The sequence below is a fragment of the Gracilinanus agilis genome, chromosome 5 (genome assembly GCF_016433145.1).
Source record: "Gracilinanus agilis isolate LMUSP501 chromosome 5, AgileGrace, whole genome shotgun sequence".
Taxonomy (NCBI): domain Eukaryota; kingdom Metazoa; phylum Chordata; class Mammalia; order Didelphimorphia; family Didelphidae; genus Gracilinanus; species Gracilinanus agilis.
This window is the reverse complement of record NC_058134.1, coordinates 298,523,338-298,541,750: the sequence shown is the minus strand read 5'-3', so window position 1 is coordinate 298,541,750 and position 18,413 is coordinate 298,523,338. Positions and strand designations below refer to the sequence as shown.

Below are 18,413 nucleotides of genomic sequence, written 5' to 3'. Positions count from 1 at the left end.
AAGAAGAAGAAGAAGAAGAAGAAGAAGAAGAAGAAGAAGAAGAAGAAGAAGAAGAAGAAGAAGAAGAAGAAGAAGAAGAAGAAAGGTAAGAGATTTAACAACATTGTTTCTCTCTGAAAAACCAAGAGATTAGGTTATGACACTGAGAAGGAAAGATTGGTTTTTACCCAAAAAGAAAACAAAAAAAATATGAAGTGAAATTGGAGATTTGTACTCCATTTAATTTCATATTATTTATTAATTATTGATTGGGAATTGTATCTGTTCACTGGAATCAATACTTGTGGATCAAATTTGGACTTGATGTTAAGGGTCTTAGAGTATTTCTATGGACCACAAAAGCCTGATCATGAAGCCTCAATTATGAGCTTTTGCTGACAATGGAGGATGTCAGTCAACAAGGTCATAGATGTTTGCCCACCATGAGACTTTTCCACAGGATGTTAAAAACTCTGTTTTTTACTTTACCATGGGTTCTGTAAATTCCCACTCTGAGACAATTCAAATCCAGCCCACCTTCCACCTTTGTGTTAGAACAATCAGTCTTACTTTAGTTTACATCACTGGACTACTTTTGGTATCCTATATAACTACCTTTTCAGGTGTATAAAATTACTTCTCTGACTGTCAGATGGATCTCTGCTTATTGAGAAGCCACAGATCTCTTTTATCAATAGTTGCTAATCTTGCTAATAAATTGATCATGCCTGGAACTTAGTGCCTCAGTTTCTCTTTATTATAGATTTTATTGCAAACAAAATTTTAGCAAAAGAAGAATTTGGGTGATTCTTTCTAAAGAAACCAGGGATGAGCAGGATATTGGATACATAAGCTACTGAAGAAAAAGACAGCAAAAAGTTCTCTCTTAGAAGGTGAAATTTGAGCCAAGCCTTAAAGGAAGTAACGGACTGTGCCAAGCCCCTGTGTGTGAATGTGCAAGAAGCAGAGGTAAAGAGGGACAGCGCTCTAGGTATGGAAGATAGCCAGTGCAAAGACAGAGAGATGGAAAAGAGAATTTTAAAATTTGGAAGAGTCAACAAATAGAGTTTAATTGTATATTGTATGGAAGGAAATAAAGTATAACAAGACTGGAAATGTAGAAAGAGGTCAGCAAAATCTTTAAATGACCAAAGACTTTATAGTTAATTCTGGAGGTGATAGCTCCCAATTATTAGAGTTTATGAAATATATAGGTTCCAACTAGATAAGGGATGCAAGTTTGTCATGCCATAACAAAACAAAACAAAACAAAACAAAAAACCAGATAGTAAAGGAAGAGGAAGCATAATTGCCACCTATGGTTTCAGGGAGAGTGCTCTTTTTTTAATGAAGAGATCAGACAAGATCACAAAAGACAAAATATACAAATGCAAATAAAAATGTAAAAATTGCTGCTTGAACAAAATCAATGCAACTATAATAAGAAAAGAAACTGTCACTGAGGACAAATGTTTATATAAACATTCCTGATAAACTTTATGTAGCCAAGACATAAGGAAATTTTGATCACTGAGAAAGTATTTATTAAGCATCTACTATGCACCAGGCACTGAGGAAACAAATATAAAAAATAAATGGTCCCTATTCTCAAGATTTTTAGAGTCTAACCAACACAAAATTCTAAGTCTAGCCCTGGGAATTATTCTAGCCCTAACCATAATATAATAGTATAAGGTTGGAGAGTGGACCTTGGACGCAGAAAGATACACATCTTTCTTCAAGTCTTGCCTCCAACCATGAGCAAGTCCTTTAAGCTTTCAGTGTCTACTTTAACATTCTAAATTGCAGAACAGGGACCAGTTGCACTTCTAGAGGGCAGTTACTTACCAGAAGTGGAATATCAATGAACAGACAGGATGAGACTAGTAATAAGAATTTAAAGAGGATAAAAAGCTCTTTCCAAAAATAAATGGATCAAGGATATGAGCAAACCTTAAATTTTCAAAAGAATAAATACAATTGATGAACAACTGTATAATCATAATATGACATATGCCTGTGTCATAGATTTTGGTAAACTCAAAAAAATCTATCCCAGATACAGATTTTATTATCACACCAGAATTTTCTGCTGGATATATGTAGGAAGTGAGAAAATCTTATGTCATATCCATGATAGCTGAAGAGCTACCCTGGGTAGTAATAGGAAGTGAGAGGTATGACTGTTTCTCCAAAGATATGAGACTAAAATCCCAGAGAATTACAGCTTGGATACCAACCACTTTCCCTCCAGTATCACCATGCCTGAGGGGCCCTGATATCAACTGTCCAAGGCTCAAGCATAAAGTCTTTGTCACTAGAGAAGTTCTCTCACCTCCCATTATTCCACAGGGGCACCATGTGGCTATTAAACTGACTCCTAAAGTCACACTAAGAACCCCTACATCCCCTTGTCATTAAGGCCGAAGCCTGTTAAAGATGTCAGTGCAGGGGGCAGCTGGGTAGCTCAGTGGAGTGAGAATCAGGCCTAGAGACAGGAGGTTCTAGGTTCAAATCCGGCCTCAGCCACTTCCCAGCTGTGTGACCCTGGGCAAGTCACTTGACCCCCATTGCCCACCTTACCACTCTTCCACCTATGAGAAAATACACCGAAGTACAAGGGTTTAAAAAAAAAAAAGATGTCAGTGCACAACTGCTGCCCACTCACTTGTAGAATTTCTGTTCCTGCTCCATTCTTCTGGAAGTGCCAAAGTATCCTTTTTGTTAATCCAGGAAATGGGAAGTGGTTCAGGCTCAAAGACTTCTCCAGCAACTTCAGAATCAGATCTTGGGCCACCACTTAAGCCATTAGGAGACTCTGAAGGAGTTAAAATATTCAATGAGAATGATGAAAAGCCTCCTTTCTTCCCATAGAGTAAGTCTTTGAAAAAACTAGAGAAAAGGCTATCATGGATTCTAATGAGACTCTTATTCTATAGACAAAGGTGAATGTAGGGAGGTTTAATGGTTGGGCTGGGAGAGATTGGAGTCAGATTAACATAGAGGTATCTTTGATCAAAAGCATCTCCAAGGGGGCAGCTATGGGAATTGGGAGCCAGGCCTAGAGATGGGAGGTATTGGGCTCAGATCTGTTCTTAGACACTTCCTAGCTGTGTGACCTTGGACAAGTCACTTAACCCCCATTGCCTAGCCCTTACTGCTTTCTGCTTAGAACTAATATGTAATATTGATTCTAAGATGGAAGGTAAGGGCTTTTTAAAAAGATTCTCCAAGACCTGAAAAGACACTTGATAGCTTCATCCTCAGTGGCAATTTCAGATGAATTCCCTAAATTTCTGTCAAAATGACATCCTCAGAAAGATCTAAGGTATGGAGCCAAGATGGTGGCTTAGTAGTGGTGAAAGCTGAAACCTCTCTGAGAATCCTTCCAAACAAATCTTTTAAAACTGTCTCAAAACAACAGGAGTCAAATACCAACAGCAAGATGGAGTGAGGGACTCTCCTGCTGGATACAACTTGAAAGCTGGGCAGAGAGCCAATTTTCATGGGATAAAGGGGAACTGGAAGGAAAAATGAACACAGAGGAGTGCTGGCCAAACACTGCCCCCACCTATTACTCCAGGTTCAAGCCTGGGCATAGGCCAACTTTGGGATCCTGGGACCCTGACTACACAAACAACAGAGTACCCCACACCCACTCCTTGAAGTCCCAGGCCCTGGAACCAGCCTTCATTGAGGTCAAGAAATCTGAAGTTCTTGGTCCTTTCAAGCCTATAGTTGTAGTGAATCCCTTAGCCCCAGGGCAAAATAGCTGAGAGAGCTGAGTCCTGAAAACCATCAACAGAGGAGACAGAATCAGCAGCTTTCAGAATTCCTAGTTCACTAGCAAAAAAAAAAAAAAAAAAAAAAAAAAAAAAGGAGATTGGGGTTGGGCTGGGAAAAATGAGCAAACAGAAAAAGAAACACCTAACCACAGAGTCAATAGGAGACAATGAGATTCAAGCAACCACCTGCAAAACTTCAAAGAAAAAAATGGGAATTGAACTCAGGTGCTAGAAGAACTCAAAAAAGAAATTCAAAAATCAAATAAGATAGGTGGAAGAAAATGGGGAAAAGAAATGAAAATAATGCAAAATGAAAACAACAGTGAGTGAAATTTTAGAAGAGTTAGTTAATAGTTATCTGGAGAAAACTGAATGGGGATCAAATGGAATATACTTTCCTTTCTGCAACACATGGCACATATACAAAAAATGACTATGTGCTAGGGCATAAAAACTTCACAACCAAATGCATAAAAGCAGAAATGATAAACACAACTTTTTCAGATCATACTGCAATAAAAATTATAATCAGTAAGGGTTCATGAGAAGGAAAATTAAAGATTAATTGGAAACTAAATAATCGAATTCTTCAAAACAAGTGGGTCAAAGAACAAATCATAGAAACAATCACTGGGTGAAGAAGTGCCAAATTCTGCGGGTGCAAAAAGGGCAAAGTTCCATTAGTCTCTGGTAGCTTTAAGGTAGCTCATAGCTTAATGGAAGATACAAACAAGTATAAATAAGATATAGAAGGGGCAGCTGTGTGGCTCAGTGGATTGAGAGTTAGGGAAAGAGAAGTCCTGGGTTCAAATCTGACCTCAGACACTTCCTAGTTGTGTGACCCTGGGTCTTAACCCCCAGTGCCTAGTCCTTACCACTCTTCTGCCTTAGAACCAATACCCAGTATTGATTCTAAGATGGAAGATAAGGGTTTAATAAACAAACAAATAAATAAGATATAGACAGGATAATCTGTACATCTCAACAGAAGAAAGGCTCTAACATTAAGCAGGACTAGCATATACTCGTTAAAGATTGTGGAACTTCAGCTGAGTCTTGAAAGAAGACAAAGATATTAGTAGGTGGAGATAAGTGAGAAGAGCATTCCAGGTGTGGAGGACAAGGGGAAATGCTCAGAGTTGACAGATGGAGTGTCTTTCTTGAGGAACATACTGGATACAAGTTTCACTGGATCTCAGAGTGTGTGGAGGGAAGTAAGGTGTAAGAAAACTGAAAACATAAGAAGGGACCAGGATTGAAAGACTTTGCAATCTAAACTAAGGATGTTATTTATGTTTGATCCTGGAGGCAAAAGGGAGCCCCTGGAATTTATTGAATAAGTATGGTGACATGGTTTCCACACTCTGGGAAGATCATTCTGACTGGTGAGTGGAGAATGGTTCAGAATAATGAGACAATCCAGGGAAACCAACAAAAAGGCTATTGCAATGGTCAGGATGATGGTGATGTCAGAGACAAGAAATGGGTGATATTTCAAAAGTAGAAAAAAGCATGAGGAGAACTGATTGGATTTAGGTGGAGGAGTCACAAATAACACCTGGGAGAAAGCTTGGAAGAAAATGACAGCATTTAAGCTGTCTATAAGACGTCTTAACTAATGTGAGATATTCAATGGATCAATCCAAATGGAAATGTGAGACTGAAGAGCAGGATAGAGGTTAGTGCTGGACAAATAGATTTAGTAGCTCATTGAAATCATGGGAGCTGATGAGATCACCAAATAAGAGAAGACAAGAGATGACAAGAGAATTCAAGACTCGGGGAATGTCCACAATTATCAATCATGACCTGGATGAGGAGGCAGTAATGGAGACTGAAAATTTGTAGTTAGACAAATAGGAAGAGAAAGAGGGGAACAACCTTCCAAAAATCTAGAACAGATAGAGCATTCAGAAGAAAAGGGTGATCCAGTGTCAAAAAGTGCAGAGAAATCAAGGACTCAGAAAAGGCCATTGAAGTTAGCTATTGAGAAATCATTGGTTACTTTGGAAAGGGCTCTTTCAGCAAAATGTTGAGGTCAGAAATAATTTTGCTGAAGGTTTAGACCTAGAGAAAAGTATAATTATAGACAACTTTCTTAAGCAGCTTATCTAAGGAGGAGAGGAAATAGAGGACAATAGCTATTAGAAATTGTAGGACTGAATGAGAAGAGAGACATGGGAGTTTTTCAGGCCACAGAGAAGCAGTAGACAGGGAGAAATTATGTGAGAGAGAATAGACATGACAGAGGAGAAAATCCATTGGAGAAGATGGGGACAGGATCAAGGATCCATGCAGAACAATTTGCCTTGGCAATATGGATGTAGGAGGAGAAAGTGGCAGAAGGCACCTAAATAAGAGGGAAAAGTGAGTAGGAAATTTTGAATGATATCAAGTTTGATTTTTTTGAGGAAAACTTCTCAGTTGAGAGGGTAGGAGGCAGGGATAGAGAGGAGCCCAGAAGGGTAAAGAAAGGATGAGATAGCTGACATTTCTTTAAGACTGGAAAAGCACTTTGCAGATACTATTTCAGAATGTGAATGAAATATTGAATATGAAGGATGGTGTGAACTCCAAAGCACTATACAAGAGTTCCAACATGGTATAGGGAATAGGACACTGTGCTTGGAGTAAAAGGACCTGGGTTCAAACTCCACTTTAGATACCTCCAGGTGTGTACTGTAGGCAAGTCACTTCACCTGCCTGTGCCTCAGTGTATTCATCTGTAAAATGCAGAGAATTCAGGGCCTTTAAGATACCTTCCAACTCTAAATCTAGGATTCTATGATCCCATAAAAAACAGTTTTTTTTAAACCCTTACTTTTCATCTTAGAATCAATACGATGTATTCATTCCAAGGCAGAGGAATGGGGGTTAAGTGACTTGCCCAGGGTCACACAGCTAGGAAGTGTCTAACACCAGATTTGAACCTAGGACCTCCCATCTCTAGGCCTGGCTCTCAATCCACTGAGCTACCTAGAGTCCCCCTAAAGAATAGTTATTAAAGAACCTGAGGCCAGATGGACTGCAGACCAAAACCAAGATGGCAGTTTTGGAATCTAAGTCATTTCAGGAAGATCTTTTCATGGATCTACTCCTTCCTGTGGATTTAGTATACTCTCTACTGGGCATTTATTTAGAGGTCAGCATCATCGTGGGACCCCCCTCCAACTGAGCCGGGGACCTCTGAGCCTATAGACCTGGGTGGTTGAATAGATGTAGATCTTCTTCCCCCTTCTGGTGAACATCCATGTTCTTGTAAAGAACTTCCTGAAGAAAATTCCCTACTTGGAAAAAAGCGTAAGAACAGAAGCTTTTAGATTGTGGCTTTCACATCTTGACACCCGAACTCTTGCCATCCTCATCACTATTTCTCCAGCTAGATCAATGCCCCTCTCATTGAAAAGATAGGCATTTCTTCATTTTCCCATGGTCCATCTGCTTTCTAGCTTCCCTTCCCAGATTTAATACTTCCTTAGAATTCCACATCTGTTTACATGAAGACTTCCAGTTATGGCTTATGTGCTCCTCCCCTTTTGTATATCCAGACCAGCCCTCCTTTGGTCGCCTGGGCTTCATTAGTCTATCATAAGACATTCAAGAGATGCCGGCAGGTCATATCTTCATTCTAAACCCTGCCAATCCCTTTTGTTGAAAAACTGAGCTGATCCCTCAGCTCTCTCCTTTAAATCTAGGGTGGGGACACCCCAAAGAAGCCAGATCACTCTGTCCTTGTGGGTTTCACCACCCTAGAAACTTTCCCAAGCCTCAGACAAAGGCCTCACATTCCGGCCCTGACCCTCTGAATAAGAGTGTCGTGTCCTAGAGAACCCACTGCTATGGGGCCGTCTGAACTATAGCCTAATGGAGTTCACACCTCTGACGTGGTACGTCCATCTTCTAGCCTTGGACCACAGGAAGAAAGCAAGCAGGAGCAGCATTATCAGAATGACCCCAAGGATCCAAAACATTTTGATGGCTTTGTGATCTATGAAAAAGACACACAATGACCCGGTTTCCTGCTGAAGTGCCAGGGATCCTCTGAGCTAAAGGCCAGTCAACGCATCCAGAGGAAGACAATGGATTCCTTCTAGGAATTCCAAATACATTTGTTGGTTTGTTATTGTAAAACTTCAGATTTATTGGTACCTAAATCTTTCCATAGCACTAGATGCTTTAACAACCTCCAAGGTTGGGGGTTAGGAATAGGGTCTTTATCAGAGAAAGCACCCACAAGCTAGCAGCGAGGAACAGAGAAGTCCTGTGCTATTCCTTAGAGAAGGCCCATCAGAAGGGAAGCTCCTCAGACAGCGAGAGGCCCGTCACTGGAACTCGTTCCAGATGGGTGCGTGTCTGGGAGTTCCTGCATCTCTAATACCTGAGCAGGATTTATCAGAGACTGGTTTAGGACAGTGAAGCTGTCTCAGAGGATGGTGGTGTGGTACGGGGGCAGTCAAACAGGGGCAGGCCTGGCCTGCTCTTCATTGAGCTGGCCCCCACAAAAGTCAGTAGAGCCCCACTTCTTCCTGTTAACTTCATCGTAGTGACCCCATGGTTACCTGAGGCTTCCCGAGGTTCTGTGGACATGGGAACACCTGCAGGAGAAAGGAGGAGAGCTGTATTCTGGGAGAAAGGAACAAGGTTTTTGTTGAGAAAGGTTTTTCTGCTCCCCAAGATCCTGTTTCAGTCCCAATGTCACTTGACCACGATCCCTTTATCCTCCTTTATGCACACATCTGAGTCTCTTAATCTTCCTCTCTCAAGTCTGCCAGGTTTGAGGCAGTGTCCAGAGATGATCACGGACTTCAGCAGGAGTCCTTTCATTCCTTACCCGCTTCTCCCCTTGCCATCCCATGCCATCCCCAGTGGCCAGCTTCCTAGCCCCCATCCAGGCCTTCTGGTCCTTACCTGAGCACCTGACCCCAGCATCTTCTTTGTGCCCACAATCTGTCTGCTCACAGTGATCAGCAGGACAATCCCACAGAGAAGACTCATTTCCGTTGCAACGAACATTATTCAGCCAGATGGGCCCAATTCCTCGGCCAAATGCAGCATCTCCTGGGGCAGCCAGGGCCGAGCCACAGCCTAACTGCTGACAGACCACCTCAGCATCAGCCAGGTCCCAGGAGTCATCACACACTGTGCCCCAAAAGCCTTCGTGCCAGACCTCCACACGCCCTGAACACTGGGAGTCTCCTCCTCGGACTCGGACTCTGCCTAGAAATGCAAAAGCAGTATTTGTTCCTCGTGCAACAAGAGGTCATCCCAGCCTCCAAGAATCCCACGTAAGAGACGATGCCGCGGGCCACCAGGGGCAAGAAGACATCATCACAGCCTTGGCTTCTGGGCTCTGGACATTCAGGAGAACAAGAATGCATGTCGAGGACCGTCTGCTTCCTTCTTCGGCAGCACCATGGATGAGAACGGAAGCCGGGACATGCGCCTTCGCCGCTCAGAAGCTGCGGGAGATCTAAGAGGAATCTGATCTAGCTCTTGTGTCGGATGCAGGCCTGCTACAGCCAAGCCTCGGTGGGCTCGGAGAGTGACAGCACGTTCTCTCTCCTTCTCTGCACCACCTACAGATCCAAACACATCTCTTATCTCTCTTGTCTGTGGTGAAATGGGGCCGTTTCTAGAGATTAAGTGGACCTGCCTTGGCTAGGAGAGAGCAAGCTACACCCTAATTAGTGTGATTCTCTATGGAGGCAACCATAAAGTACCCTCCAGCTTATTTTACCTCTTTGAGCCTCAGTTTCTTCACATGCAAAATAAGAGTTATACTGAACGAACTCCCAAGATATTGTCCTTATTCATTCCTATCCCGGATTCTAATCAAGGTGTATATTCTGCTAATATTGACAAATTGCAACATTTCCCTGATTAATTAACAATTAGCTCTTCATTTCATAAAATCTAGAAACTTTCCACGTCTCTCTAAATTTAAATAGGCACAAGATTATTGATTATGAATAGTGTGAAAATGAAACAAAACCATAAATAATTATTTACCATGTAATCTTCTGTGAAAAAAGATCTCAGCTGAAGTCACCTGTAACCATCTTTACAACCACTGACTTCTCAATTCTGGAAACATAGTCCCACCATTCACTTTTTTTTCATGTTTCTTTGCAAGAAAAGCATTAAAACCAGTCTTCTCAGGAATGAAATTCTCGTAGTCCTTTTACTCTGTCCTCTCTTTAGCCACTGCATTGTTTCTCCAGAATGATAATTAAGCTTTCAGTCTCCTCATAGACTCTTCATAGGATGATAGTTAATCTATCACTCTAAGATTTGATTGCCTTTTAAGATACCATCATAGTACCTATGCTCATTGTGGGAGAAGTTAATATTGCATCAGATCTATGATCCTAGATATCTTCCTCTCAGATTCTTTCCATCTTCTTATACTAACTGGATCTGAACTTTCTCTTGAAGATACCATATCCTTTGGATCAGTTTTTTAAAAATCAAGTTAAATTTTTTTTAATGGATGACCATCTATTTTCTCTCCTACCACCTCCCCTCCCTACCAGGAGACCAAAAAGAAAGAAACAAACTAAGTGCTATAAACATATGTAGTCAAGCGAAAGAAATTCCTATTATCACATCTGTATTCTGAGGACATCCTCTCTCCGTCCAGAGGTTGGTAGATTTCATTACGAGTCCTCTAGAATCAGGGCAAATCATGCATTTATCAGAGGCTTTAAAGTCTTTCAAAGAGTATATTTTTTTACAATATTGTTGTGTAAATTGTTTTCCTGGTTCTGCTCAGGACTCAGATCATATTCTTCTATACTCTGCCTCTCTCTGCCTCGGCTGCTCATTTTCTTAACTTCCTCGACTCCCACAACTTCTTTCTCCCATCTACCTCTGGAACAGCCATCACTTAGGAATACTCATACCACCACCACCTCTGCCATCATCATCCCTGTGCCTCAGTCGAGTTAATCTAGTTGGGCTCTGGCCGTTACTTGTAAGAGGAGCTCCAAGTACATCATATACCATGGAAGCAGTATGCCCTTGACTTATGCTCAGGATGGAGGGAAGATATATAAATGTTGAAGGGTAAGGAGATTTCTACTGGGTTTTGTGTTCATATGTGCCCATGGAATACTAATGTCCCCTTTGGCAGTAACTAAGTACCCCAGAGGTGCCTGGTTGTCCATGAGGCTCTAAAGATGAAGAGGGAAAACTTTGAAACTATTGATGAGATGCATAGATTGGCTGTAGACAACACTTACATCTAAGTCCTGCTTTGTTTAAGTTTTTGCCTTTCAATTAAGTTTCAGAAGGATTTTAAAATGTCCTCCCTTGGCAGCTGGGTAGCTCAGTGGAATGAGAGTCAGGCCTAGAGACGGGAGGTCCTAGGTTCAAATCTGGCCTCAGCCACTTCCCAGCTGGGTGACCCTGGGCAAGTCACTTGACCCCCATTGCCCACCCTTACCACTCTTCCACCTATAAGTCAATACACAGAAGTTAAGGGTTTAAAATAAAAAAAAATGTCCTCCCTTTTGGTGCAGTAAATTTGTAGTTCCCACTTCCTAAACCACTCAGGAGGAAGAAGTTTAGGTTTTTGTGTGATAGCGATCCCTTATTGCCCTTTTTTTTTTTTTTTTTCAGTTCTGATGACATATTTTACTGGTCTTTCTTCCTCTTTGCCTAGGTCAGTTAGTATGATGAATTACAAAATATAATCTGGGCCTGAGTTTACTTTGAAGATTCTGTGTAAATTATTTAGGGGACTGGGATCCCACCAACCCTAATGGTGAGACCCAGGAGTCACAGAGTCACGGGGCGTCCTGAGCATCAACATGCCAGAGCCAGTGCAACGTCATTGCAGAGGGAAGAGCTAGAGTATTTACAAACAAAGCTGGGAGGATGCTCATTTTTACTTCCACCTTTGAATGAAGAGTCTCCGCAGCTGCTTTCTCTGCTCTTTATCTTATTTGGTAATCTCTGGCAAGCTCAGGCCTGAGCCAGGTAAATAAGGAGAATAAGATCTATCTCTAAAGTTAGAAAGTCTGAGACGTATCTCCCTCCTTCTATCTCTTTCTATATCCTAATAAATGCTTATAAATTTGGTAATAAGCCTCCAGATTTGAATTTATAACAGTTATGGAGATCTGCAGTTGATGATGGGCTCCCTCTTTCATTCTTTTTCCTCCTTTTCTTCTCCCTCTCTGAGTTTTTCACAAAAGTAGCTTACAAGAAAATAAAAGTTTTCTTCTGGAGTTCTGGATTCTAGAGACTCAAGGCAGCATGCTAAGGATCGGTGAGATCTCAATCTTGTCTTCATTTAAATCGGATTATTTAGCCTATGGGGGTTAGAAGGTGGAAAGCTTTTTAGTTCAGCTCCAGAGAGACTAAAGATCAGCATGATTTGAGTGGAGCGATGCCATTTTTCACTTTAAACTTACCCATGCTTAAGGTGATTAATGGAGAACATGTGTTAGCTTGTAAGATCAATTTTAAAATGGGCCTCTTTAGAAATGGATTTAAAGTTAAGCTTTAAAGGTACCTTTAGAGAGTAAGATTAGAAAATTCAATTATTTTTTTGTTTGGTTTTTCTCCTTTCAGTGGATTTTTTAAGCTTAGACAATGGGAAATGCTGCAGGGACTCTGAAGATTTCTAAATAAATGCCAAAGGAAAGTCCACTGTATAAGATTTTGATTTTAGGGATGATGATAAGAATGTTCCTGTAGAGCAGTGATGGTGGACTTATGGCATGAATGCTAAAATGGCACACAGGGCACTCTCTGTGGGCATGTGTGCTGCCCTCCCTGCCCCAGAGTTCATTACTAGAAAGACAGAGGGACTCTGGCAGAGCTGCTCCCTTCCTCCTCTCCACCATGCCTGGCATTTTTCGTATCACCCTCTCTTCTGCTCAGCAGCTCAATGGGAGCTTACAGAGGTTAAGATGGGTGGCTCACAGGCAGCAGAGTTGGAGGGAAGCACTTTCTCTCCTGTCTAGGGCAAGGGGGGCCAGGAGGCAAGGGGGCACTTGGTCTTTGGGGGGGCAGAGCATGGCACTCGGTCTCTTGGGCAGGTGGGAGAGGTGGGGCCCAGCACTCTGTCTCCAAAAGGTTTGCCATCACTGCTATAGAGCCATGAATGATGAGTAAGGAAGCAATTTGTTTCTGCAAATCTCAGTCAAAATGGGTTTTCTTATGGCTTAGATATGGTCCATTTGATTATAAGGCATTAAAGGAGTTAAAGATATTAGAGATAATAAGGGCAGATAACACAAAGAAGTTTTTTTTTACTGGTTTGTTTGGAGTCATTTCTTGGACCATTCAATCAAGCCAATCTCTGCATCTCCCTGGTCCCCCAAATTTTTGGTTGAACCTCCTGAGTCAATATTAAAGCCCAGGTGTGCTTTATTTCTTTCTAAAGGAAATCTGACCCTCAACAGGAAAGCCCTCTAGTCCCTCCCACCACAGTTCCAGCATCTCTCCTGCCCCTCCTGCCCCTCCTCTTTCCCATCCTCTCCCTCCTTCCCCTCCCCCTCCCCACTCCACTTTCTTATCCTTATTCTCCTCTTCTCCCCCGCTGCCCTTCCCCTTTCCCCTCCTTGCCCTCCCCTCTGCTCATTTTACTCCTCCCCCATCCCTCCCCTTGCTCCACCACTTTTGCCTTCTTCTCTTCCCCCTTCCCTCCATGCGTGGTTTGTTTAGTCTCTACTCAGACTTCAGACTTGGTAGTGGGTACCAAGGAAGCCCCAAATAAAGGCATGTTTCCCCTGAGAGAAGTATCTACACATGATTGTAGAGGAAATTTAGCAACAACAAGAAATCATGTGCCTTTCAGCTCTAGTGACATTGATAGATGGCTAGACCGCACTCCTTCCTTTGATATTGAACTCTTGCTTATAATTACGCAGTTTGAAAACATATTTAGGACATTTAATCCAAATTGGATTGATGTAATGGATCTCATGTTTGCTTTGTTGACAGAAGGAGAGAGACAGGCCATCCTAGCAGTCACTAATAATTCTGGATGAGAATACAAAACAATAGCCTTTAAAAGCCCCAAGATTGGACCAAAATGTAGCTGAGGACTATATACAATTAAGTGAAGTCAGAGATGCATTATTAAGGTATAAAGTCTTGCTCCTCAAGACCAGAGAATTGGATCAAATTTGAATATATTAACCAGGAAAAAGATGAAAGGCCAACCTGCTTTTATGAGAGGATAGATAGCTTGGATGTCCCAAAGCAGACAGATTCTTGGATTATAAGAAACCATTTTGTAAATCACTCTTCCCCAGAAATTAGAGAGTATTTTCAGAATTGTCCAGACTGGCCTAATATGGACATAGAATAGTTAAAGAGAACAGCAATATATGTTTTTTGAAGGCTGTGAGAGGAAGTAATGGAAAAGACCTGAAAAAGAAGATTTGAACAAAAAAGGCCACAATAGGGAAAATGAGGTAGTTATTTTAGCCCCTATTTTAACAAACTTTTTTTTAACAAATTTAACAAATGCAATTGAAGAAATCCTGGTCCCTTTGACAGAAATTATAAAGATCTTGACAGAAATCAATGCAGAGTGAAATAAGCAGAACTAGCAGAACATGGTACACAGTAATCGCAATATTATACAATGATCAACTGTGATACTTAGCTACTCTCAGCAAAACAATAATCCAGGGCAATTCTGAAGGACTTATGAAACAAAATGCTCTCTACCTCAGGAGAAAGAATAAGATAAGAAAAATAAAATTATTTGAATTTTTTTAAAGGAAAAAGAAAATATCATCAGAGGGGCAGGAGGTCCTGGGTTCAAATCTTGCCTCAGATACTTCCTAGCTGTATCTGGGCAAGCCACTTAACCCCAATTGCCTAGCCTTTACCTATACTTAGTATCAATTCCAAGATAGCAAGTAAGAGTTTAAAAAATATATCACCAGCATTTCTTCATTATATATAATGTACATAATAATGATTTTTTATTTTAGCCAAGGTACTCTTTATCCTACTTTGGAAGGTCAATTTCTTATAGTAATCATTCCAAATATGGAAAGAGGTGAATGAATGCATTCTTTGTGTGGTCAAAGATCAGTCACCATCTCCCTTAGATCACTGGACAGAGGATCTCCTTGCCCCACCTTCTGAGTAATCCCAGCATGCCATCATCACTCAGCCCAGATTCTCGTAACTATTATATCCTGACTCCTTAGACATCCACCTTTCTTTCTTATGAGTTTGTTGTCTGGCTCACAATCTTTCTCTTCCCAATTAGGAAATTTCATTGCCCCCTCAAAGATCCTAAATTTATACAATTTCCATAATCTACTCCTCTAGTACACCTCAGCTACAACACATCATGTCATCACCCATAAGCATTTCATTTTCATGATCAAGAACTTTGAATTTCCTTTATCTTTCCATCTCACTCTTCATTATTTCTTCAAAATCTTTTCTTCATCCCCATTATAATCTCTTATCCTACCATCCAGCAGAATTATCTTGGGTCAGAACCTCTCCTAAAGTAACATTCTCCTCCTTTCTCAATCTTGACTTCTTGGTGATCAGTTCAACTGTGCCCTCTCCAGTTGAATTCTTGGCTCACTTAATCCAGACATCCATCACATCTTGCCAAACAGCAGTCTTAGATGGCTCTCACCATTCACCTTCTTAACTTTTACTCATATGCAGCTAAATGGAACTAGAAGAAAGCATGAAACTGGTCTCACTACAAATTTATGCCAGCTTAATAGCATAAATCTCATATGGACCCTCCCTGAAGAGAGATGATCCTACTACTGCTCTCTAACCCTTTTCTGCAGTTTTTTCCCTTTCTTCTTCCAGTTTACCATATCATTCTCTCCCTACCTCTATCTACTGATGACCTGTTCTCATACTTTACTGAAAAATTGAGGCTATGCACTGAAAGCTGACTCTTCTATCTTCATCCTCAGAGATCTTTTCCATGTCACTCAGAGATCTTTTCCAACTATCTCCATCTTCAACTTAATCTCTGATGAAGATTTGCCCATACAAGTCTCTCTATGTGTATCCTTGATCCTATCATCTCTTTCCTGTCTTCTTCAGCAGTTGCTCCTATTGTTACTATTTTTCTAATATCCAATCACTTTTAATCTACTGACTCCTTCTTTGCTCCCTACAAATATGCCTATGTCTCTTCCGTCCATAAAAATCATCACTTATTCATTCAATGCTTGCCAACTATTGTCCTAACCTTAGCCTTTCCTCCTCAGTTGAGTTCTTTGAAAAAATTGTCCATATTTGTTGCCTTAAATTATTCTCTTATCTTTTTCTTTCTAAAGCCCCATGATATGATCTAATTCCCCTGAAACTGCTCTCTGCATAGTTTCTGGTTATCTCTTAATTGCTAAATCTAAAAATCTCTTCTTTATCTAAGGCCTTCTTGACCAGTATTTGACACTATTGACAATCTTCTCCTGGATACTTTCTCTTCTCTGAGTTTTCATAACTCCACTCCCTCTTGGTTCTCTGTCTGCCAGGTCTTTAGTCTCTTCTGCTATATTTTCATCTATTGACAAATCATTAACCATAGCAGTTTCTCAAGACCCTGAACCCTCTTCTCTTTCCCCGCTATTCTTTCTCACTTGGTGATCCTATCAGCTTCCAGGGATTCAATGACATTCTTTATGCAAATGACTCTCAGATCTATTTTTTCAGGCCCACTATCTCTCCCGATCTACCATACTTTTCCAAACTAGATGTCAGCCCTGGTGTGTTCTTTGATTCCTTCTCTCTCACATGTCACATAGTCAATCAGTTACCAAATCTTGTAATTTCTCTCTTTTTCACTCATATTCTTTCTCCCCACCAACACAACTAATATCCTAATTCAGAATCTTATCTCTTATTCCCTGGGCTATTATAAGAGTCTTCAAATTGCTCTCACAGCCTAGTTTATCTTTCAGTCAGCTGCCAAAATGATTTTCCCATGGTATAGGTCTGATCGTGTCAATCTACCCATGACACTGCTCAATAAAGTTCAGGGACTCCCTATTATCTCCAGGGTCCTCTGCTATTTAAATATTTGATATTCATATCCTGGCCTTTTCCTAGCTTTCTAGTCTTTTTATACTCTTTTCTCTTCTGCTCATTCTGTGATCATCTAGACATACGAGCCTACTTGCTACCCCCGCATTCATGTACTCCATCTTCTATCTCCTGCCTTTGTGCTGTTTTCCTCCCAAACTTTTACTCTTCAAATCTTTGACCTCTTTGAAGATTCAGCTCAAGTGCACAACTGTTAGTGACATTCCCTATATCGCTGCCCTCTAAATGCATATATATGAATAGATGTACATATTTACATATAGATATGTGTATGTACGTCTCCTCATTAGCGTGTATGTTCCTAAAGGTAGAGATTGATTTACTTTTCTTTGTATTTCAAGTACTTCAGGACTGTGTCTGGCACATAGTAAGCCCGTTATAAATAATTTTTGATTGACTGATAATGCATGCTTGATGTTTATTGAATTATGTCATATAGGATTAGCAACAGAATAGTGTATAGACCAATGGACACTCACCAACACATGTGATCCAGGCCTCCTCTCTTGCACTGCCCAGTCTCTTCTCCCATGGATCTGATGGACACTGCCAAAGGGAGGTAGGTCCATTAGGACACTGAACGCCACTGACCCACATGGTTCTGGAACTTGCCTCGTCTGTAGGAGCAGGGTCAAGAGTCCCATTGTCCCCGCAGCCTAACTGCCTGCAGACTACTCCCACGGTGACGGCAGTCATGTTACGTCTGCCAATGCTGCCCCACGTCCCATTGTAGAAGACTTCCAGCCGTCCTGCACAGGCCTGGGTGTTGGACTCACCGAGTAGCCTCAGAGACACGACCTCTAAGAGAAATGCAGTTAAAGTTCCTTGGTGAATGGAATAGCAGAAGATTCCCTCCCTCCACTGCAATGGGAGCCACAGGATAGCTTCCTCCCAGACTCCTTTGGAGAGCAAACATCCTAGGATTGCAGGAGAGGTCACCAAGGCCATGATAGCACTAGAACCAGACCCTTCTCCCTGGGGTCCTCAGCACCTACTGTGACCTGGGTTAATGTGCACACAGAAGTCACTAGCTATTGGGTCTTTCATGGGAACCAAAGTCAGCTATACTCAAATTGTGATAGCAATAAACCATATGTATATGAAAAATAAAACAGATTTTACCTTTTCATTTGCTACTGACATGGCAAAAACTTGTGTGCATATACAAAAAAGTCAGAAGTCTTACTAAAACACAGAAAGTTCATGGATCATGAAAAGACTCCCATCACTCACATGCCTAAACCCTCCACAAAACTCTAGGACCTGTTATACTCTCCCAGTCCCTATCCTTATCACTATGCTTGAAATTGGCAGAACATTGATGACTGATCAGTGATAAAGTTCTGCAGCAAATTCACCAGCAAAATTAATACAAACAGAAACTAGAGTTTTAGAAATAATAGAAATTAGAAATAGAAACTCTCTATCCACTGAGCCACTTGGCTGTACCCTTAACTTTTCCTCTAAACACCATAAATCAGCAGAAGAAGAAACCTCCTGGACTTGGACCTCCATATAAATGACTTAAGAAAGCTAATTGGTATAATAGGATGTAGTTGATTACATCTTCACAGAGAAGGCTGATTACATCTC

General features: G+C 41.1%; 1 protein-coding gene across 1 annotated transcript in view; it reads right to left on the bottom strand.

The window, feature by feature from the left end:
* Window positions 1-18,413, bottom strand: part of CD163 (CD163 molecule) — a 66,625-nt gene that overhangs the window by 2,220 nt on the left and 45,992 nt on the right. The window contains exons 12-17 of the mRNA XM_044679273.1: window positions 17,300-17,620; window positions 8,673-8,981; window positions 8,324-8,359; window positions 7,642-7,752; window positions 6,965-7,051; window positions 2,648-2,797 (exon numbers count right to left, since the gene is read on the bottom strand). Coding sequence (XP_044535208.1) covers window positions 2,648-2,797; window positions 6,965-7,051; window positions 7,642-7,752; window positions 8,324-8,359; window positions 8,673-8,981; window positions 17,300-17,620 — 1,014 coding nt within the window. The remainder of the gene's footprint in view (window positions 1-2,647; window positions 2,798-6,964; window positions 7,052-7,641; window positions 7,753-8,323; window positions 8,360-8,672; window positions 8,982-17,299; window positions 17,621-18,413) is intronic.